The sequence below is a fragment of the Schistocerca americana genome, chromosome 4, assembly GCF_021461395.2.
Source record: "Schistocerca americana isolate TAMUIC-IGC-003095 chromosome 4, iqSchAmer2.1, whole genome shotgun sequence".
Lineage (NCBI taxonomy): Eukaryota > Metazoa > Arthropoda > Insecta > Orthoptera > Acrididae > Schistocerca > Schistocerca americana.
Window position 1 is genome coordinate 107,958,353 of NC_060122.1, and position 24,884 is coordinate 107,983,236.

A 24,884-nucleotide genomic window follows, 5' to 3' on the forward strand; every position below is an offset into this window, starting at 1 on the left:
ACACCGCCACGCCTCTCCAAAACTGCAGAAGTATGTGACCTCTGACCTCTCCCCCAGTCGGCAACATACTCGTCAACGATGTTCATCCGAAACAGTGCAGAGCCGCGACCCGTCGCTCCACGCAATGCGGCGCCAATCGGCAGGGGTCTAAGCTCCCCGGTCACTTCCCCTCTAAACGCCGCCGTATGTGTTGAGGCGTTAATGCCAAACTACGCATGAGAAGGTAGTTCACTATTCCGGCTAGAGGTGGTTTGCGATCAGTGGTGAAGTATGACACAGAATGTTGCGATGAGTCCATTACTCGCCCTCAGATGAAAGGCGCAGATGTCAAGGCTTTACCACGTGTTTGCTGCCCATTAGGTCGATCTTCTTTTGTGGTGATCAGATGTGGTCGCCCAGAACTAGTGCTTTGATAAAATATCGACGTATCGATATTTTTTGCAAAAACCGGGCCCCAACGAGCAAGCAGACGTGCCGCAGTACGACGTGGCATGGACTCGACTAATATCTGAAGTAGTGCTGGAGGGTGTTGACACCCTGAATCCTGCAGGGCTATCCAGGAGCTGGAGATCTCTTCTGAAGAGCACGTTGCGATGCATCCCAGATATGTTCAATAATTTTCATGTCTAGGGAGTTTGGTGGCCAGCGGAACTGCTTAAAATCAGAAGAGTGTTCCTGGAGCCACTCTATACCAATTCTGGAAGTGTGGGGTATCGCATTGCCCTGCTGGAATTGCCAAAGTCCGTTGGTATGCACAATGGACGTGAATGGATGCAGGTGATGAGACACGATGCTTACGTACGAGTCACCTGTCAGAGTCGTATCTAGAGGTATAAGGGGTCCCAGAACTGCACACCCCTCACACCATTACACACCTTCCTCCATCTTGAACAGTCCCCTGCTGAAACTCTGGTCGATGGATTCATGAGGTAGTCTCCATACCCGCTCGAAACACTTCGAAACGACAAGGCAACCTGTTTCCAGTGATCAACAGTCCAGTGCCGGTTTTGACGTTCCCAGGCGAGGCGTAAAACGCACACGACTGATCCTTCGGCTCCGAAAGCCCATATCGATGTATCGTTGAATGGTTCGTACGCTTATACTTATTGATGGCCCAGCAATGAAATCTGCAGCAATTAGAGGAAGAGTTGCACTTCTGTTACAGTGAACGATTCTCTCCAGTCATCATTGGTCACGTTCTTCCAAGATCTTTCTCCGGCCGCAGCGATGGCGGAGATTTGATGTTTTACCGGATTCCTGGTATTCACGGTGCACTCGTGAAACAGTCGTGCGGGAAAATCCCCACTTCACCGCTACCTCGGAGACTGTGTGTCCCATCGCTCGTGCACCGACCATAGCACCACGTTCAAACTCACTTAAATCTTCATAACCTGCCATTCTAGGAGCAGCAACCGATCTGACAACTGCACCAGACACTTGTCGTCTTCTACATCCATCCATCCACATCCACATCCATACTCCGCGAGCCACCTGGCGTGTGTGGCGGAGGGTACTTTGAGTACCTCTATCGGTTCCCCCTTCTCTTCCAGTCTCGTATTGTTCGTATTGTCGGTATGCCTCTGTGTGGGCTCTAATCTCTCTGATTTTATCCTCATGGGCTCTTCGCGAGATATACGTAGTAAGGAGCAGTATACTGCTTGACTCCTCGGTGAAGGTATGTTCTCAAAACTTCAACAAAAGCCCGTACCGAGCTACTGAGCGTCTCTCCTGCAAAGTCTTCCACTGGGGTTTATCATCTCCGTAACGCTTTCGCATTACCAAATGATCCTGTAACTAAGCGCGCTGCTCTCCGTTGGATCTTCTCTATCTCCTCTATCAACCCTGTCTGGTACGGATCACACACTGGTGAGCAATATTCAAGCAGTGGGCGAACAAGTGTACTGTAACCTACTTCCTTTGTTTTCGGATTGCATTTCCTTAGGACTCTTTCAATGAATCTCAGTCTGGCATCTGCTTTACCGACAATCAACTTTATATGATCATTCCATTTTAAATCACTCCTAATGCCTATCTCCCAGATAATTTATGGAATTAACTGCTTCTAGTTGCTGACCTTCTATATTGTAGCTAAATGATAAAGGATCTTTCTTTCTATGTATTCGCAGCACATTACACTTGTCTACATTGAGATTCAATTGCCATTCCCTGCACCATGCGTCAATTCGTTGCAGATCCTCCTGCATTTCAGTACAATTTTCCATTGTGACAACCTCTCGATATACCACAGCATCATCCGAAAAAGCCTCAGTGAACTTCCAATGTTATCCACAAGGTCATTTATATAAAATTCGATTATCAACGGTCCCACGACACTCCCGTGCGGCGCACCTGAAATCACTCTTACTTCGGAATACTTCTCTCCATTGAGAATGACATGCTGCGTTCTGTTATCTAGGAACTCTTCAATCCAATCACACAATTGGTCTGATAGTCCTTATGCTCTTATCTTGTTCATTAGACGACTGTGGGGAACTGTATCTAACGCCTTGCGGAAGTCAAGAAACACGGCATCTACTTGGGAACCCGTGTCTATGGCCCTCTGAGTCTCGTGGACGAATAGCGCGAGCTGGGTTTCACACGACCGTCTTTTTCGAAACCCACGCTGATTCCTACAGAGTAGATTTCTAGTCTCCAGAAAAGTCATTGTACGCGAACATAATACATGTTCCAAAATTCCACAACTGATCGACGTTAGAGATATAGGTCTATAGTTCTGCACATCTGTTCCACGTCTCTTCTTAAAAACGAGGATGACCTGTGCCGTTTTCCAATCCTTTGGAACGTTACGCTCTTCTAGAGACCTACGGTAAACCGATGCAAGAAGGGGGGCAAGTTCCTTCGCGTACTCTGTGTAAAATCGAACTGGTATCCCATCAGGTCCAGCGCCCTTTCCTCTTTTGAGCGATTTAAATGTTTCTCTATCCCTCTGTCGTCTATTTCGCTATACTACAGGCGCTCCCGACCACAGTCTCGTATTCTGCCAGTTTACGTACCTCTGTATTTGAATACGCAAGCCTATACCTTTGCCGCTTCAGTGTATATATCGGCGATATTTTTGTCACAAATATGTTGATATATCAATATCGAAATGGCAGTATCGAGTGCTGGTACTTTTATTTTACATTATATTTTTTTCGAAATTTTCGATAAATACTTGAAGTTGCTCTTTAGAAATTGTAATTTTACTTCCACTGCGTGAAGGAGTCTTACTACATTTTGAGCTTTCATCACATTCAGTCCTTCTGTTTGACGGTGTGAAGCAAGTATAGGTGACAAAAAGAACTCGGATCGTACTGGGAGGTGGCCTTGTGAATGGAATAACAAGAGATCCGATGTGAAGAAATAGGAGACCAGTTCTGTTAAAAAATACTTTTTAACGCAATTAGTGTGCTATTCCTTCACATCGGCATTCTCCAAGAACAGTTGCAGAGAATGATGAACAGAAATCTAAATGACAATGTTGGTCTTTGCAGTGGGCTCTGCGCTACCAACAGAAACTGTGACGTTATACATCACCGCACAATTTCGACACTACAACTGCTACGTCGCTGGCGTTTGCAGAAATAAAAAAAACAGGGAAGTCGACACGAAGCGCTCAGGACAAATTCGATGTGTGACGAAACCGAACGACGGACCCATCGGACACCTGTTGTTCTGCCACTCACCTGCAGTTAAGATTGTCAGAAAAGTGGTTATCGCCAAGCGTGAACGTACATCGTTTTCCTTTCAATTCTTGCTCTCAAGGGTATAAGCAGGCTGCTAGGTTGTTGATGTACAGAATATCTAATAATAAATCAATACTTAAATATACCGCTCTAAGCCGGCCGAAGTGGCCGAGTGGTTCTAAGCGTTTCGGTCTGGAACCGCACGACCGCTACGGTCGCAAGTTCGAATCCTGGATCGGGCATGGCTGTGTGTGATATCATTAGGTTAGTTAGGTCGGAGTAGTTCTAAGTTCTAGAGGACTGATGACCTCAGATGTTAAGTCCCATAGTGTTCAGAGCCATTTGAGCCATACAGCTCTAAAACTGGCAGTATATTTGCAATGTGCAGCCCATATTTTCTTTCTGCTCAGTAGATTGATACATTTTCTGTCGACATATCGACATATCGATATTTATTTTTTTTAATACAGTGAGCGCCGGCCGCGGTGGTCTTGCGGTTCTAGGCGAGCAGTCCGGAACCGCGCGACTGCTACGGTCGCAGGTTCGAATCCTGCCTCGGGCATGGATGTGTGTGATGTCCTTAGGTTAGCTAGGTTTAAGCAGTTCTAAGTTCTAGGGGACTGATGACCTCAGATGTTAAGTCCCATAGTGCTCAGAGCCATTTGAACCATTTTTGAAATACAGTGAGCCAGTAAAGGTAATTTATTAAATATCGATATATCGGATCCCGATGTTGTTTAAAAATATCAACAGTCCTAACCGGACCCTTGGCGACTAGTATGCTCCTCTCTCGTTCCCACATAGGGTCGCACATGCCCTACAAATCTCAATACTGGACGAATCGACCAGCCTGCCAATGGAGCCCTACAATGAGACTCCTTATAAACTCTATCAGGTGCTGATAGCGCTGTCTCATACGAGTACCTAGCATTTCCGTCACCTTCTCTGTGATCGCTCAGCATCTGACGTTGTTCACTCCTCTTGGTTACCTTGCCAGGTCTGATGACACCTCTATCATGAACAACACTAACGCGCTCTCGTGGCCGTTCTGCCTTCCACAGACAATCGCTACTCCGACCATTTACACACCCGCCGATGGTATCTACGTGGACGACGTTACGTGGACATCAGACCACGTCTTCTTGGTGCTTCACGTTTTCTGTCAGGCAGTGTAGCTACTTACAAGATCTATGTGTGTGTGCCAAGAACTTAACATTAATTAATAACTTTCCCGCATAGAATACTACTAGAATAACTTAAAAACATTATCCTGTAGGATACCAGTCACTGCAAATATATTGTTTGTTTTCGTTGCGTTAAGGCGAAGACTAGGCTGATACAGTTCTTCGCACTAGTCCATCTATCATCTCTGCATATCTACTGTAACGTAAGGCCACTTGATCCTATGTTCTGTTGTCAGCCCTCTACAACTACTACCCCCACCATACTTCCCTCCAGTAGCAGTTTACACATACCTTAAAGTCCAAGGACGATCCCTACCAACCTCTCTCTTAGTCAAGTTGCGTCATAAAGGTTGCTGTTCACTCCATTTCGACACGGTAGCTCCTTATTAGTTACCGATCCGCCCATATAACCTTCTGAATTTGTATGTGGTACCACATTTCAGAAGCTCCTGCTGTCGTCTAATCTGTACTTACAGGCAGTATTGGTTACCTTCCATATTAGTTTACTGATTCCTGTGTCTTTCAACCAGAAAATAATTACTGTATTGGAAACGTTGCCTGAGCCTAAATATTTTATCACCTCAATCACATATTTTTTATTGTTAAAACAATCACTGTAAACACTTGTCAAAAGTAAAAATTTGACAGATCAGGCTGGCAAATATCTTCCATTTTCAGGCGATCAGTATACACTTAAGAACAAGTGCGTGAGAGAAGGGAAGGGGGGGGGGGATGATGAGGGGTCGGTGGAACTTCATGAAAAGATCAGTTTCACTTGTAGATTAGAAAATAACGATCGTCAGCGTAATTACTTACGCCTCAGTATTGCTGTTGACAACGACGGACTTTGTTCGGAATTTTTCGAAAAGCCACTAATGCCGATCAAATTATGCCCGCTAGTTCAGTGCATCCTCATTTCCAGCAGAAAGAATTTTTCCGAAAGAAGATCAGCTCGTCTTGTACTGCCGCGAAATAGGGGAGAGAGCGCCACGGATATGATTGGTGAATTTGGGGTCGCAGTAATTAAAACGAGAGTGGAAGAGTAGAAAAAAGCTTGAAAGTGGTTTGACGAACCGTCTGCAAGTCACTTGGAGCGTGACAGTTATTAATCGGTATGAAAATAATATCGTTGTAACTTCTGAACGGCTTGCATTGTGACGTTCAAACTGCACGATTGGCCGCCGGGCATCATGGGAATTAGTATGCGCATTATGATTTGGTTTAGCGACGAATTCCACTTTCATTTGGATGCGTTCGTCAGTAAGCAAAACTGGCTCATCTGGGGGACTGGGAATCCTCATTTCGCGGTTCATAAGTCTGTGCACCCTCAAAGGGTGACTTGGTGGTGTACAATGTCCCGTCACGGAATAATCGTTGCGATATTCTTTGATGGCACCGTGTCTACCGAAAGGTACTTGAACGTTCTGGAAGGTGATTTCAGCTCCGTTGTGAAAAGTGACCCTGATAGCGACAAGATGTGGTTCGTGCAAGACGGAGCTTGACGCCATCGAAGAAGTGGAATGTTTGGCGTCATGGAGGAGCACTTTAGGGGGCGCACCTTGGCTCTGGGGTACCCATTGACATGGGCCTAGATTGGCCGCCATATTCTCCGGATCTGAACACTAGCGCCTCCTTTTTGTGGGGCTATAATAAACACAAGCTTTACGCCAATAACCCCAAAACCACTGCTAGCCTGAAATTAAGGTGGTAATCGAAAGCATCGATGTTCCTGGCACTTCAGCGGGTCATGCAGAATTTCGCTATTCTTCTGCGGCACGTCATCGCCCATGGTGGCAGGCATACCAAATATGTCATAACCTAAATCCGAGAATCTGTAGCAACGTTTATATGTGAGACGGGTGTTACGATTAATCCAGGGAAACCCCCAGTTGGGAAACGGAGCCAAAATTAGTTGGTTACTGTCGAGTTGCAATTTACAATTTCTTTATTGATTACTTCAACCATTAAAAGTCATTTCCTTACCACTTGACCAGGAACACATCCAAAAAAGCTAGCAGGCATGAGTGCCTTTTCAAAACAATTTAGTTTACAGTTAACGATCAAGTCATATTAGTTAAAACCGGCATTGATAAAACATTTGATAACAAATCAAAATTTTCCAAGTAATTAAATTAAAAACTTTAGTTTACCGTTAATAGCCAAGCCATTTTAATTAAAACAGACTTTGATAAAGCATTTAATAACAAAACTAAAGCTTTCCAAGTAATGAAACAAAAACACCAATTTGCATACAATTTCGCTACCGAACATGTAGGGAGCCACTTCTTTTAAATTTTGCCACAACAAGATATTAAATTACAAGGGCTCGCTAACAGGGAGGCAGAACTAGCATTTTCAAAGGATGCCAAGTAGATTAAAACTATCAAAGTAAAGATACAGTCATTCACCTTTTACAATAACTAACAATTTTAAAGCCACGTAATTTTAAAAAACCCACCAATGAAAGGCAAGCTTAACCTTTTTAAAAAGTGGCCAAAAACAATCAGAGTAAAATACAACCATTTAACATTTTACAATAACTAACAACTTTAATCCATGTCCTGCCACCAAAATGTCCTGGGATAGAAATAATTAACCGACCGGGTGTAAGGGCGGCCACAATTGTCTCCAGAAGGATGCTCAGGCTAGAAGCGGACTAACAGACCCACAACGCCTCACATTCAGCAATGACATCGACCTCACGCGAGGCCAGGGGAGGAGAAGGAATCAAATCAGGAACTATAATCCCTGCCCAAAAATACACTTCCTCCACGGCAGTACTAACAAGAAGTCGAAAGATCACTGTCTATAATTACACCGGCGACAGGGACAGGAAATTCGAACGCAAGAGGCCACAAGGCAGAAAACATGTAATCTGAAACAATAATCCCTCCCCAAAAATACACTTCCTACCGGGCAGTACTAATAAGAAGCGGAAAAGATCACTGTCTATAAATACACCGGCTACAGAGACAGGAAACCCGAACGCAGGAGGCCACAAGGCAGAAAAGACGCTGGTTGCACAAACCAAAATTCTTCAGTTAACATCTAAACCTTTAACCAACTTGGAGTTTATCAGAGAAACAGCAGGTGAACTCGATGCAAGGGTTCCTCACACCCGACCGTGTCCACGTCGCCAGCGTACCCAACTGGACACAGTCACGCAGCCACGCGCTCTGTGACCGGAGCCCTCGTCTTCTCTGCACCCACGGGAGCGAAATACCACTCCGCAGGTTAGGCGAGTTACTACCAGTCAGTCATTCCCGCCTCCAGACGGACAATTTAAAGACATCCGTTGCCGCTCCCACCAAGTAGTGACTCGGAACCACAGCCGTGGCCCCCGGGTGTTCACAGCAAGAGCTTACATACAGCCTTGTCCCGTCAACTCGTCTCACACGTCTCACACCGCCAGGACAGACCACGCGGCTTCTCGGAACAACAGCCAACTCTCCACCGCCACGCCACGCTGCGGTCTCATCGTACGACATTCTCAAATTCCCGATTTTAAAAACCGACTGACCGACTCGTCACCGCTAGGCAACCAACCGGCCATCCCCCCAAAGATCTTATTCCCTGACACAAGGCTAACACGAAGCAACGACTCGAAGATCGATAAGACCAGACACGCCGCCAGAGGGGAATCTCAACAAAATCGTACGCAGCATAACGATAAATATGAAAGAATCAATTAACGATGGAATGGAAGGACTCAGAACAATCTTAGCAGCGCGATATATGTTGAGAGCCGACACACGGCTCAATTTTCATACAGTTCAATAATTGTCACCCTGTACTTGTAAATTGCAGAGTAATCGTGGAGATGTAGGTGCTGTTGTAGATTATCTATGCTAGTGGTGGGAGTTTTTGTATAAACCAGTATCTGCTGAGGAAGCATTTCTCAGCCAGTTCCAGAATTTTTCAAAACAAATATTCCTGTCCAAGTTATGCCTGGTGCAAAGTTGGAGAGGCCCGTCATAAGCGACACCTGGGAAGTTAGCCGTGCTGCTCCGTAGCCGTAAATAGACTGGGAGGAAGCAACTAATCACGACGAATGCCTGACCTTTGGCTGCACTGAGGGCCACTTTTCATTCGGCCGCCCGCGGCACCGGGTCACCCACAGTAGGCGCCGAGTGCGCTGCGCTACCTGGTGCCTCACAGCACGCGTGTAAAGCACAGCGCCGGCGCGCGGAGTGCTAACTGCACGCGCGGACAGGTTGGCTGCCCTGAAGACGCGGTAATTCCCCTGAAACGGGCGACGAATCCCAGCACGCGGCGGCGGCCGCCGCCACAGGTCGCGGGCCCGAGCAGCAGGTGTCGACCCCAGGTATCGATCGGCCGCCCTCGCCCTCGCCTCGCCCGCTCCGCCGCGGCACTCTGCTATATTTAGTAAGCGAGCTGCGCCAGGGCCACCCTGCCCAGGCGGCCTGCAGGCCGGGCCGCGCCGCGCCAAGCGCCCAACTCTTGGCAGCGGCCGAGGGCGCGGGCGCTGCTCCACCCTCCCACTGTCAGCCAGCGGGACATTACACTCAAGAGCTGGAACATTACCACCACCGCCCACCGCGGGCACGCGAACTAGTAAGGAAAGTGTATCAGCAGAGCAGAGGCGAATGGGGAATCGTTCTAGCGAGGGTCATCACCTTGCTGAGTTCCCAGGTCTGTTAGGAACATCGCATCTTCTCTCCATCTACACCCTGATCCAGTCTTCTCCCTCCTTTCGCATACACTCCTTCTCTCCTTCCAGACCTGTCGATCTATTTCCCTTCCCTTCATGTGTGTGTGTCTTCTGCTTCATTCGCTTGCAATGTCAACATCATCAAAGCCTCGATTGCTCGATCCTGTAATGGCTCCTACTTCACTAACTCCCTGGTCCTCTCATTCCTTAATTTGTCCATCTTTGACATCTTACCAGCTTGCATCTTCAAATAACTTACGGGTTTGGTGCCGAGTGACGTCGTCGACCACGGCCGATATTTCGACAGAAGCACACCCTGCTGTTCTCAAGCCACAACTGCAAGAAGGAAGCAATGTGCAAGGGAATTTAATACCTCTGTTCAAAGAGGAGAAACAAGGAAGATACCACACACAGAACAAGTAACCGCAGAGTCAACACAAATATAACCAACATCAGAAATGTTGATAGTGACTGTTAATCAACAGGTGAGGTAGCACTAATTCCGTCCCTCTGTTTTTTAGGAGGGAAGCTTGTCGTGTGTTGACTGGGGCCCGTTCACCCACGTGTAACATTACAGCAGCTGAGGCGGCTGCTTCACGTTCACTCAGAATGGATCCTGATATTGTTATTTTACTTGCGGACAAGGGAAATGGCACGGTTTGTTGAACAAGCACGATTACATTCAAAAGATGCTGTGTCTACTTTCTGATTCGGCGTCTCTCAAATTCGGTGCTGATCCTAGTAAGAGTGTTGAGAGAAAGACTAATAACCTCCTGAAGAAAAGTTCTTTGTCACAGGAAACTATCAAGAGTCTTAATTCTTACTGTGCTGTACCACCTAGATTATATGGCCTCCCTAAGGTCCATAAAGAGGCAGTCTCGTTGAGGCCTATTGTTTCTAATATTGGTGCTCCAACATATCGTGTAGTTAAACATCTTGCTAGTTTGTTGAGCCCACTAGTAGGTAGGTGTGAACACCACATTAAGAACTCGGCAGAGTTCTTACGTCGATTGCAGGGATTGCATTTGAATGAATCTGATATTTTAGTGAGTTTTGATGTGATTTCTCTTTTCACTCTGATTCGTGGCACCTAATTGAGGTTAAGTTTGGTGTCGAGTTCACAAATTTGTTTCGACATGTGCTGACTTCCACTTGATTTGTATTCAATGGTACTACAAACAGATTGGTGGAGTTGCAATGGGAAGCCCGTTGTCTCTTATTGTGGCCAATTTGTTTATGGAGGACTTTGAGGAACGTGCATTGGAGTCAGCGATCTTGAAACCTGCGTGTTTTTTTCAGATATTTAGACGATACTTTTGTTGTTTGGCCTCATGGTAGTGTGAATTTAAATCGGTTCTTGGAACGCCTGAATTCAATCCACCCTAATATTCAGTTCACTATGGAGGTGGAAAAAATGGATGTCTTCCCTTCCTTGATGTGTTGGTCAGAAGGAAGACTGATGGTACGTTGGGACATTCTGTTTATAGGAAGCCTACTCACGCTGACATGTATCTGCGAGCTGATAGTTGTCATCATCCAGCTCAGCGTGAAGGAGTACTTCGTACCTTGGTTCACAGGGCCCACGTTATCTCAGGCCCTGAAAGGTTGGCAGCTGAGCTATCACATCTCGAAGTCACCTTTCGTCAGAATGGTTATAGTGAGAGGCAGATCAAACGTGCGTTGCGCCATCAGCCTTCTGTGCAACGGGTGAGTGACGATAGCAACGAAGTGACACCTAAGTCTACTGCCTTTTTGCCTTACGCAGGAAGCATTTCCAAAAGGACTGGCCGTATTTTGCGGAAATATGATGCGATATGTGTTTTTCGATTACCTTCTAAGATTTAAAGCCCTATTGGCGTCCGTAAAAGATGATCTTGGTTTGCGTAAAGCTGGTGTCTATCGTATTCCTTGCAGTTGTGGCATGTCATATATTGGTCAGACAATCAGAACTGTGGAAGACCGGTGTATTGAACATAAGCGTCACACACGCTTACAACAGCCAAGCAAATCCGCTATTGCAGGACATTGCCTTGACACCGGTCATCCTATGGAATACAACACCACGGAGATTCTGGCTTGCACGTCCAGCTATTGGGACAGTGTTATTAAGGAAGCTATTGAAATCAAACTATCAAGCAACCTTATAAACAGAGATGGTGTATTTTTTTTAAATGCTGCTTCGAATCCGGCTCTGTCTCTCATCAAAAAACAGAGGGACAGAATTAGTGCTACCTCACCCGTTAATAGTCACTATCGACATTTCTGATGTTGGTTGTCTTTGGTTGTGTGTTGACTCTGCGGTTACTTGTTCTGTGTGTGGTATCTTCCTTGTTTCTCCTCTGTGAGTCGAACCGAGGTATTAAAATTCCCTTGCACATTGCTTCCTCCTTCCAGTTGTGTCTTGAGAATGGCAGGGTGTTCTCCTGTCGAAATATCGGTGGTGGTCAACGACGTCACCCGGCAGCAAACCCGTAAGCTGTTTGGACATTCAGTTCGCCGGGAAAAGTTAAGGTCTCAGCTTGCATCTTCCTTCTTTCTCTTCATTTCGTTATCTAGGTATCCAAAGTATGCGCCGGGATTTGGACACAGTATGCCGATATACAGGGTGTTACAAAAAGGTACGGCCAAACTTTCAGGAAACATTCCTCACACGCAAATAAAGAAAAGATGTTATGTTGACATGCGTCCGGAAACGCTTAATTTCCATGTTAGAGCTCAATTTATTTTCGTCACCTACGCTTCCACCTACGCTCAATGGAGCACGTTATCATGATTTCATACGGGATACTCTACTTGTGCTGCTAGCACATGTGCCTTTACAAGCACGACACAACATGTGGTTCGTGCACGATGGAGCTTCTGCACATTTCAGTCGAAGTGCTCGTACGCTTCTCAACAACAGATTCGGTGACCGATGGATTGGTAGACGCGGACCAATTCCATGGCCTCCACGCTCTCCTGACCCCAACCCTCTTGACTTCCATTTCTGGGGGCATTTGAAAGCTCTTGTCTACGCAACCCCGGTACCAAATGTAGAGACTCTTCGTGCTCGTATTGTGGACGGCTGTGATACAATACGCCATTCTCCAGGGCTGCATCAGCGCATCAGGGATTCCACGCGACGGAGGGTGGATGCATGTATGCTCGCTAACGGAGGACATTTTGAACACTTCCTGTAACAAAGTGTTTGAAGTCACGCTGGTACGTTCTGTTGCTGTGTGTTTCCATTCCATGATTAATATGATTTGAAGAGAAGTAATAAAATGAGCTCTAACATGGAAAGTAAGCGTTTCCGGGCACGTGTTCACATAACATCTTTTCTTTATTTGTGCGTGAGGAATGTTTCCTGAAAGTTTGGCCGTACCTTTTTGTAACACCCTGTAGAGGGTGTTTCAGTAAGAGCGTGCAAAAATTTAACAGGACGTATAGGATGCTCCACTGAACAATTTTAGGTAGTGAACCTGGGGATGATAGGAACACTTGATGGTGTGACCCTACTACTACGTGAGGGTTTTCCTCATACCACGCATGGCTGGCTATGCCTGCTGTTCGAAATACCATCACGATCAAATGAGGCCTCATCAGTAAACAACACGATTTGGAGAAAATCTGCTCGATCAATCCATTGTTGGAGAAACGTCTGACTCAATGCGACTTTGCACCAAAAGTCAGTCACAAGCACTGCATGGCCTCGTGGGTGATTCGGGTGTAATTGATGTTCGTGGAGTAGTCGCCACACGCTAGTATGGAGCGACCATATCGTGTGCAGTACGACGACTACCTGTATGGGGTGCGCTGCAACACTTCTCAGCAACTCCTCTTCAAAATCAGGTATGCGAGTGGTCCTCATGTTGCCAGATCCCTCGTTTCTTCTTTCCAATAAACCGGTCTCCTGCACTCATCGATCGAGAGAAATACACACTCGTCGTGACGGATTGTGTCTACTAGGAAATGGTTTCCATTCAGCAGCGAGATTATTGCAACGTACTTCCCCATACACAAGGTGATTGCTCATGTCAGTGAGTTCTGCGAAACTGTACCGGCACTTTTCCATCTTATTGTACTGTACGTCTCTGAAGAGCACTGAGTTGTGAATGGGTCTGTCGTTGAGTCGTAGCACATTCTGTCATGGGACAACGTAAATACGATAAAAGAAAGCCATTTTATAGACAAGTAAAGTAAACAAAATCTGCATCATGGCTTCCTAGTAAGCAAGGTCGTCCTCCTCCTTTTCTTCCAGTAAATAAAGAAAATACAGATAAGAAAAACAGCACAGTACGAGTAAACTTGAACGGAAGTTAGTTGTAAATAAGCTGGAAGACAGTAACGCTAGACAAAGCGGCAGACAAGTTTACATCCATGTCTCCTTAAGCTGGCTGCTCCGACTCCAGGTTTCTAAGCCAAATTGTTCAGTGCAGCATTCTCTATGTCCTGTTACATTTTTGCACGCTCTTACAGAAACACCCTGTATAATCCTTTTGCTGTCCTGAGGGACGTCTTTGTTCCGTATCAGGCTTCTCCGCTCATTTATTTCTGTGTTGTTCGTTCCATTCTCTTTACTCGAAACACACTACTTTTCTCAGTCGGTCCCCATTAGTTGGTATTCCAGTTACGACTGTCTGCGTCTTCATGGTTGTGATCATCACTTCATTACTTATGCTAAATTTCTTGCCTTACCCTCATTCTGTTCGTTGCTATAGACCCAACTACTCCTGCATTTCCTCCTCCTCGTTTCCCCAACTCAACAAATCGTCTGCAAACACTGAAACATTCCCGTCTCATCTATATATCTCTTTTGTTACGCAACCTTCCCTTCTACAACAACCTGGAGTTGTGGACAGTTGGGAATGTGAGTCTCACGGGAAGCGTGCATGGGATAAGTCCCTGCAGTCGCGCTATCCATCTGTGTCATCGGTGGCTCATCCTCAACACCATCCGTGCCTGTATACGTCAGCACAATCTCCGTTCTCTTGATGAGATACAAAGAGTGGCTCTCGTCAACATCTATTTGTCCTCTAAATTAAATTACGTGGCGCAAGCCTTGCCAATGCCGAGGGAAGTGGCGAACAGGATTTTGGCTGCTTTTGGCCAGGCCGCGGTCACATCTTCAAAGTCAAGTACCAAACGTTGATTCTATCGATTGAGAACGGAGGATTGAATCATACAGACGTGTACAATAAAGCACAATCACTGTACGTCTGTAAAACATATAAACTGTGGATGCGGTCAGTCGACAGTGTTGCCGCATTTCTGTTAAATGAAATAGCGCCGGCCAGCCAGGACGCCCCAATTGACGTTCACCACATCCCAAATGAACTTTACCACCTAAAACATTTCTTCGTAAAATATAGCTACATTACACTTGGAACACCCGAGAAAGATGTCATCAAAGTCAAGAAAATATACCAAAGCTTAATGAACTTTCAGACCAAGAACATCATAGAACAAAAATACGTCGGTCACTCTCGGCATGATATCTGGAGGAACATACACCACCCGTATTTACCAACAAAAGTGCGGTCATTGTGGTACTATTTTGTGAATAGGAAATTTCCAACGAACTCCAGACTACATTCCATTCACCTGGCTAATTCCCCTTTGTGTACCACTTGCAACCTTATTGATACAGATGAACATCAATTTGTCTGTGGAAATGCTAATAATATATGGTTGTCAATCAGAAAAAAATTAGCAACTATGCAGAGAAAACCGCCGTATTTGATAGCGCCAGCGTGCCTTTTATACCCAGAAGAAGAACTATACCCCACCTGGAAGAAAAATGCCGTCAACTGGTTGAAGGGACACGCGGTATTTTACCTGCTGTCCAGTAAAGAAAGGAGCGAAGGAGATTTTTGGACGTACATTTCCGACCAGCATCACAAGCTACTACCCATGAATAATTATTATGATACATACGCCTATTTCCTCAGAAGAACAGTCATGTGAACTCCATTTCCGATCATGCGATTCAGAACATGAAGAAACGAGAGACAATTTGATCTTTGAAAAACAAATACTATCAAGTGCCGAACATCACTATCTGGTTCAGACTTGGATTTTTTCTAAAATGCCAAGGAACCTGTAATTAATTTTAGTTTGTTTTATTACTTTTAAATGTCAGTTGAAAATTATGTACTACTGTGGAATGTTATGACTAATAAATTGGAGGAAAAAAAAAGATGGATAGAGCGTCTGCCATGTAAGCAGGAGATCGCGGGTTCGAGTCCCGGTCGGGGCACACATTTTCAGCTGTTCACATCGAGGTATATCAACTACACCTGTCGGCAGCTGAGGGTTTCAGTTAGTCATCATTTAACCTATGAAACCGTCCCTTAGGATTTCTATCTCTTGCTTAATAATAACAAATGAAATCTTCCCTTTGAAATTAATTCTCTTTCTGAATCTTCGCATACAAATTTAAATGCTGCTTATTAAAAGTGATATTCTGATTATTTCGACGAAACATAGAATGTGTCGTCGTCGTAGCCTTCAGTCGTTGCCTGCAATAACCCAAAACTGTTCCTTACCTTATTTATTGTTACTGGATCGCCATCTGACTGCTACATCGAACTGCGACATGAATATACTTACTCTGTTTTACTATACTCTATTAGCTGCTGGTGGGTTGTCATAATAAGTAGCTGTATTTATTACCAAAGTTGACGCTATTTTTTAATTAATTTGACTGAAGTTACGTAATTCATAATTAAACTTTTCCTTGACATCAACAAAATTTTGCAAAGTTTTACGTTGATGGTTTTTGGGATGGATTATAATCAGTAATGCAATATTGCTGGCAAAAATTAATTATATTCTGAATGAAATGATTTTACAAACGTTCAAATGGGACTTACTTTTTACAATAATCTTACAACTAACATTGCGCAAACATACCTTCAGTAGTCTTGAGTTTCTAAAAAAAAAAACAATTCAATAATATTAGTTCCTCTTATAGTTAGCTGATGTCTCTGTACATCCGTTTATAATATCTTGTAAATCATAGCTGGTGGCTGGCAGGCACACCGCTCTTCTCAACCTCTCGCTTCAGACCTGCTACCGACTCGCTTCACATCTCGCTTACTTCTGACTTCCTACGAGCGCTAAAGTGCGGTCTCTCCCGCCAACAATGCTTTCTGGTGCAGACAATCCCTGCTACCGTTACAAAATGTATCAATGGGCGGTCTTTCCCGCTCTTTTCTTAAAATGTATCCATACGCGGTCTCTCCCACCCTTTTTAAAATTATATCAATGTGCGGTCTCTCCTGCCAACAATACTTTGGTGCAGACATTCCCTGCTACCACAATTATTTCCAACATGACAAATATTAATTATTCCTACTTAATCCTATTAATAAAATATAAACATCTTTCATAAATTGTGGTTTGACAATAGACAATAGAAATATACACGTCTTGCAACACCATCGCTTTCTTCTTTCCTTCACCGATTACTTGGGTCGTTAAGCGTCAGCACAGTGAAGAGCACAGGTGAGAGTGCACTTCACGGCTTCAAGCCATTATTCTTCGTCAGCCAACATGACCTTATCCCCTCCCACTTTCACACAGCTTACACACCCATTGTACGTTTCTCTTATCCACAACAGAGTCTGCTTTTCTACCCTTCTGTTCTCCATAGACTACCATGCTTTAGTTCTTCAATGTCTAGGATTACCATCATTAGGTTTATTGCATGTTCATAGTGGAGTACCTGTAGCTGTCCTCTTCCGAAAATTATCCGGTCGAACGTCCTGCACTGAAACTACATTGTTGTTCTCTCATATTTCCTTCTGCTTTCGTCCGAATTGGTGTTTCCAAAATTTCTCAAAGATCTTTCTCACAGTGGGTCATCAGTGTGGTTCCCCAATAGTTTTTGCGCTCTTTTCTATCACTATTCCTGAAATGGGGTTAATTATTCATTTCTTTCAGTCTTTTGGGTCTTCCTCTCTGTCCACACGATTTCCAGCACTCGATGGAGTCATTTTATCCCCATCTCTTCCGCTGGCCTCACAGTCACTATTCTCAGCTCATCCGAACCCTGTGCCTTCCCTCCCATCATCATACCTAATCCACTTCTCTCCATGTTAAGTCATTTTCTGTTTGAATTTCCTCTTGTTAGGACTCAATATCTTTCTCTTTATCCAGATCTTCTTCGAGGAATACTTCGAAATAATTTCTCCAAATGATCTCGAGTCTCTTCTTACTTTCTACTCCATATACAATTTTATTTGCTATTCAAAGATATTCCATTTATAATCCCTCGTCTTAATTTTAACCATACAATACAGGATCATTTTGTACCTTCACTACCCACTTCCATCACCGTAGCCCTCTCTTCAGCCCACCCTCTTTTCTCCTCTGCCACCATTCTTTTCTTATCAGGTACTCTTGTTTGTAATGCCCATTTCTAGAAACCATACCCTAAAGGCTCTATTCTTCTTACCCTTCTTCTGACTATATCTTCCGTTTGTTCTTTCCACCATGCTGTTTCGTTCCATCTTGTGTCCCAAATGCAGAAATCCACTGACGTAATTGACTTTGACAGAAGACAGATTCTTATGGTGCAGGGAGTACAAGCTCGGAATGGGCAGCGCTGGTTTGCTATTCACGGGCTGCTGTCGATGGAAAATGGTCGTGAGACAGTGAACCTACGGCGATCTTAGGGGGAACTAGCAGCAGAGTACAATGGTGGTGGAAGCACAAGTGGTCAGTGCACATTACTGAACAGGGGACTCTACAGAAAACCACTCTCTACGCGTTCCCATTTTGACTGAACTACATCGCCAACCACGACAGCAGTGGCTATAGGATCATAGACTGGCTGATTTGGGGGAGGGCACCAACCATCGAGGTCATCGGTCCCATCGGATTAGGGAATTTGAAATGTCGTCCTCCAGCGTTCTAACAACTGCGCCCCCTCGCTCGGTCAAGGAACATAGAAATTGTACTGCGCAATAAATGAAATATACTACCTGCCCCCCCCCCCCCCATGAACCATGGATCTTGCCGTGGGTGGGGAGGCTTGCGTGCCTCAGCGATACATATAGCCGTACCGTAGGTGCAACCACAACGGAGGGGTATCTGTTGAGAGGCCAGACAAACGTGTCGTTCCCGAAGAGGGGCAGCAGCCTTTTCAGTAGTTTCAGGGGCAACAGTCTGGATGATTGACTGAGCTGGCCTTGTAACACTAACCAAAACGGTCTTGCTGTGCTGGTACTGCGAACGGCTGAAAGCAAAGGGAAACTACAGCCGTAATTTTTTTCCGAGGGCATGCAGCTTTACTGTACGGTTAAACGATGATGGCGTCCTCTTGGGTAAAATATTCCGGAGGTAAAATACTCCCCCATTCGGATCTCCTGGCGGGGACTACTCAAGAGGACGTCGTTATCAGGAGAAAGAAAACTGGCGTTCTACGGATCCCTTAATCGGGCAGGTAGGTTAGAAAATTTAAAAAGGGAAATGTATAGGTTAAAGTTAGATATAGTCGGAATTACTGAAGTCCGGTGGCAGGAGGAACAAGACTTTTGGTCAGGTGATTACAGAGTTATAAATACAAAATTAAATAGGGGTAATGCAGGAGTAGGTTTAATAATGAATAAAAAAAATAGGAGTGCGGGTAAGGTACTACAAACAGCATAGTGAACGCATTATTATGGCCAAGACAGACACGAAGCCCATGCTTACTACAGTAGTACAAGTTTATATGCCAACTAGCTCTGCAGAAGACGAAGAAATTGATGAATTCTATCTTTCAGATAGTGCAGGGAGACGAAAATTTAATAGTCATGGGTGAGTAGAATTCAATAGTAGGAAACGGGAGAGAAGGTAACGTAGTAGGTGAATATGGATTGGGGGAAGAAATGAAAGAGGACGTTGCCTGGTAGAATTTTGCACAGAGCATAACTAAATCGTAGCTAACACTTGGTTCAAGAATCATGAAAGAAGGTTGTATACATGGAAGAAGCCTGGAGATACTCAAAGGTTTCAGATAGATTATATAATGGTAAGACAGAGATTTAAATTGTAAGACATTTCCAGGGGCCGATGTGGACTCTGACCACAATCTATTGGTTATGAACTGTACATTAAAACTGAAGAAACTGCGAAAAGGTGGGAATTTTAGGAGGTAGGATCTGGGCAAACTGAAAGAACCAGACGTTGTACAGAGTTTCTTGGAGAGCATGAGGGAACAATTGACAGGAATGGATGAAAGAAATACAGTAGAAGACGAATAGGTAGCTTTGAGGGATAAAATAGTGAAGGGAGCAGAGGATCAAGTAGGTAAAAAGATGAGGGCTAGTAGAAGTCCTTAGATCACAGAAGAAATATCGAATTTAATTGATGAAAGGAGAAAATATAAAAATGCAGTAAATGAAGCAGACAAAAAGGAATACAAACGTCTCAAAAATGAGATCAACAGGAAATGCTAAGCAGGGATGGCTAGAGGACAAATGTAAGGATGTAGAGGCTTATCTCACTAGGAGTAAGATAGCTGCTGCCTACAGGAAAATTAAAGAGACCTTTGCAGAAAAGAGAACCACTTGTATGAATATCAAGAGCTCAGATGGAAACCCAGTTCTAAGCAAAGAAGGGAAAGCAGAAGGATGGAAGGAGTATATAGAGGGTCTATACAAGGGCGATGTACTTGTGGACAATATTATGGAAATGGAAGAGGGTGTGGATGAAGATGAAATGGGAGATATGATACTGCGTGAAGAGTTTGACAGAGCACTGAAAGACCTGAGTCGAAACAAGGCCCCGGAAGTAGACAACATTCCATTAGAACTACTGACAGCCTTGGGAGAGCCAGTCCTGACAAAACTCTACCATGTGGTGAGTAATATGTATGAGACAGGCGAAATACCCTCAGACTTCAAGAAGAATATAATAGTTCCAATCCCAAAGAAAGCAGGTGTTGACAGATGTGAAAATTACCGAACTATCAGTTTAAAAAGTCACAGCTGCAAAATACTAACACGAATTCTTTACAGACGAATGGAAAAACTGATAGAAGCCGACCTCAGGGAAGATCAGTTTGGATATTGGAACACGTGAGGCAATACTGATTCTACGACTTATCTTAGAAGAAAGATTAAGGAAAGGCAAACGTACGTTTCTAGCATTAGTAGACTTAGAGAAAGCTTTTGGCAATGTTGACTGGAATATTCTCTTTAAAATTCTGAAGGTGGCAGGGGTAAGATACAGGGAGCGAAATTTGTACAGAAACCAGATGGCAGTTATAAGAGTCGATGGACATGAAAGGGAAGCAGTGGTTGGGAAGGGAGTGAGACAGGGTTGTAGCCTCTCCCGGATGTTATTCAATCTGTTTATTGAGGAAGCAATGAAGGAAACAAAATAAACATTTGGGTTAGGTATTAAAATCCATGAAGAAGAAATAAAAACTTTGAGGTTCGCCGGTGACATTGTAATTCTGTTAGAGTCAGCAAAGGACCTGGAAGAGCAGTTGAGCGGAATGGACCGTGTCTTGAAAGGAGGATATAAGATAAACGTCAACGAAAGGAAAACGAGAATGTAGTCGAATTAAGTCGGGTAATTCTGAGGGAATTAGATTAGAAAATGAGACACTTAAAGTATTAAAGGATTTTTGCTATTTGGGGAGAAAAATAACTGATGATGGTCGAAGCAGAGAAGATATAAAATGTAGACTGGCAATGGCAAGGAAAGCGTTTCTGAAGAAGAGAAATTTGTTAACATCGAGTATAGATTTAAGTGTCAGGAAGTCGTTTCTGAATGTATTTGTGTGGAGTATAGTCATATATGGAAGTGAAACATGGACGATAAATAGTTTGGACAAGAAGAGAATAGAAGCTTTCGAAAAGTGGTGCTACAAATGAATGCTGAAGATTAGATGGGTAGATCACATAACTAATGAGGAGGTATTGAATAGATTTGGGGAGAAGAGAAGTTTGGGGCACAACTTGGCTAGAAGAAGGGATCGGTTGGTAGGACATGTTCTGAGGCATCAAGGGGTCACCAGTTTATTGCTGGAGGGCAGCGTGGAGGGTAAAAATCGTAGCGGGAGACCAAGAGATGAATACACTAAGCAGATTCAGAAGGATGTAGGTTGCATTGGGTACTGGGAGATGATGAAGCTTGCACAGCATAGAGTAGCATGGAGAGTTGCATCAAACCAGTCTCAGGACTGAAGACAACAACAACAACAACAACAACAACAACATTACCTGCTCGAGTAAATCACGTTTCATGTTACACCAGTTCATGGAGCGAGTAGAGATATGTCGTTCAAGCGGACGTCGGCACCAAACATGCACCACACCACGGGCATAAGCCAATGGGGGTAGTACTATGCTGTTTGAAACAGTCACCTGGGTTTGCAACGAACCTCTGGCAGTAACAGATGTTACCATAAAAGCGGTGGCATCTTCCAGCAGTATAGCAATTCGTGTCATAGGGCCTCAGTCGTGGTACAGTCGCTTAAAGAGCATGGTGGTGATGCCGCGTTGATGTCTTCGTTTGATGTGAACGCGATGGAGCACCATCAGGGAGCTACTGCATGGCAGTGCTGCACATACAAACCACCATCCAGTAATTTATGGGAATTGCGTGGCCTGTACGTAGGCATTTGGCGTCACATATCATCGGAAACCTACCAAGAATGAACACGAAATTAAGCTGGGGGTCATACTGATTTGCTTCATCAGTCTATATTGGAGTTTCTTAGCATTCTCCAAATGGTGTCTAACAGTTGTTAGACAAGGGTGCACTAAATTATCCTTCCTGGATGATTGCCAAGCTCACATAAAATGTGAACATGACGCAGCAGAACAAGATAAACACTCAGCCTATAGTTTTAAAAAATATTTTTATATTATTTTACCAGGCCATATAAACGGGAGGCGTGGGGTAATATGTCGGCTAGTTAACTGTCTCCCTCATTGCATCTTTAAACCCCGTCTAGCAAGACACATTTCCGTGTACGGAGTAGAGGTGTAGGCGACCAAGAAAGCACTGGAGCAAATGAGACTTCTAGGTGGAGAGATGTTTCTTGTCTGCTCAGACTCTCTTAGTGCTCTTCAGGCAATCCAGCAACGGAATATCAGAACTCTTATGGATGTTTTGTGACACTAGCAGTGAAACCTAAGTTGGAAACTTGTGAGAAAATAGTAACTGACATATAATATCCAACAAAAATAAATGAAGAGAATGCGTGCTATTCATTGAAATGACTAATTTAGTACAACATAATAGTGTATGAATTATGATGTTCACAGTACACAATATAGAAAACAGATCGTGCAAAGCACATGCAGATCACAATTACCACAGAAGGAATACATGCTTGGCAAAGTTGCATGAATGGATGAGATTATCTTTGCGACGCCTCCCCACAATCAACGGTAACTACCTGAATGACTGTATGTGACACTAATAGACAACCGTGAAACAGAAAAGTTACGCCACTCAGGGTGTAAAGCACCACGGAAGATTCCCTACGTGCCGGAGCCATAAAAGTGCCCGTCACGGGCAAATCCTGTGCTCAGTGCTACGAAGAATCTGCAAGTCCGCATCCAGGAAGTCCGTGCTGAGGCTAGAACGTGCGCCTTGAGCACCACCTGCCAAGCCATCTCCACGACGCATGCACATTGCAATCAGCTCTTCTCCTCAGAGTTCTGGAATGGTCCCCGATGTGTAAACAACATCGTACCCGAAATGCACTCCTCACTCCTTGGAGTTCCGGAATGAAGCCACTATACATCCCCAAAGGAAGTAGTCACTCCTCGGAGTTCCAAAAAGGAACCCCGATGTGTACTCCACATTGTCCCCTAACGAAATCCTCACTCCTGTGCTCCTCAAATAACTTCCCTCAGTCAATGTCCCCAATTCCGAGTAATGTCACTTTACATGATACACGCTCAGAAACTTGTCCCGCCAATTGCATGCAGCACAGTCCCTTTAAACCAATTGCGAAATCAAAAACAGCCACACTGTCTCCCTCCAGGGGGTGGGCAAAGCCAGTTCCCCAGTAGGAAGACCACAAATTATTGACGCCACCGGTACGTCTGTGATGTTATCACCTGATTCCAAAACAAGGCACTTGTTTTTTAGCAACCGTTGAAATCACTTGGCTTGAGAACCCAGCTTCCAAAAAAATACACCGGCTGCATTGGCGAAAGCTTGTCAGACATCCAACAGTGTGGGACTATCTCAGATTCAAAGAAGAACAATTTTCAGCGGATCGCTCTGTCATGCGAGAGGGCCTGTAAGTCGTAAAAGCACCCAGGCCAGCATCGGCCACAATGTGCCGAGCTATGCTACCAGCAGGTCACTGCCGGTTACCAGGCAACTCACCGTGGCGTCTCCCGAGGCCCTAGCCGAAACTCCCGTAATGTGAAAGCATCTGCTAGAGTCCCGTGGCCCCGTGGTCGCCGCCATTGTAGCTGCGGCTAGCCGCTTCCGAATCCCCCGAAACTGACTCCTTGTGTAGTAGTTCGTTTGTCTCCATGTGACGGCAGCACTGACGGAACATAATATCTTAGTCAACAGAAGGCAACACCCGTCACTGCCAATCACCCAGTGCATCCGGATGCTGAGGAACGTAGCACGTGCGTTTCATTAAATGTCGTAACAGTAATAAAAAGGAAATGGAAGCAAGCCCTCAGCCCTTGCTGTCTTTCATTACCCTCCACTCAGAGTAATTTTTTGTGTAGGGCATGTTGTTGTTGTTGTTGTTGTTGTGGTCTTCAGTCCTGAGACTGGTTTGATGCAGCTCTCCATGCTACTCTATCCTGTGCAAGCTTCTTCATCTCCCAGTACCTACTGCAGCCTACATCCTTCTGAATCTGGTCAGTGTATTCATCTCTTGGTCTCCCTCTTCGATTTTTACCCTCCACGCTGCCCTCCAATACTAAATTGGTGATCCCTTGATGCCTCAGAACATGTCCTACCAACCGATCCCTACTTCTAGTCAAGTTGTGCCATAAACTTCTCCCCAATCCTATTCAATACTTCCTCATTAGTTACGTGATCTACCCATCTAATCTTCGGCATTCGTCTGTAGCACCACATTTCGAAAGCTTCTTTTCTCTTCTTGTCCAAACTATTTATCGTCCACGATTCACTTCCATACATGGCTACACTCCATACAAATACTTTCAAAAACGACTTCCTGACACTTAAATCTATACTCGATATTAACAAATTTCTCTTCTGCAGAAATGCTTTCCTTGCCATTGCCAGTCTACATTTTATATCCTCTCTACTTCGACCATCATCAGTTATTTTGCTCCCCAAATAGCAAAACTCCTTTACTACTTTAAGTTTATCATTTCCTAATCTAATTCCCTCAGCATCACCCGAGTTAAC

At 44.6% G+C, this 24,884-nt stretch overlaps 1 protein-coding gene across 1 annotated transcript in view; it reads left to right on the forward strand.

Annotated features, from left to right (window-relative positions):
* Positions 1-24,884, forward strand: part of LOC124613288 (protein kinase domain-containing protein ppk32) — a 717,316-nt gene that overhangs the window by 114,751 nt on the left and 577,681 nt on the right. Inside the window, exon 3 of the mRNA XM_047141982.1 lies at positions 9,137-9,445. Within this exon, the coding sequence (XP_046997938.1) occupies positions 9,137-9,445 (309 nt within the window). The remainder of the gene's footprint in view (positions 1-9,136; positions 9,446-24,884) is intronic.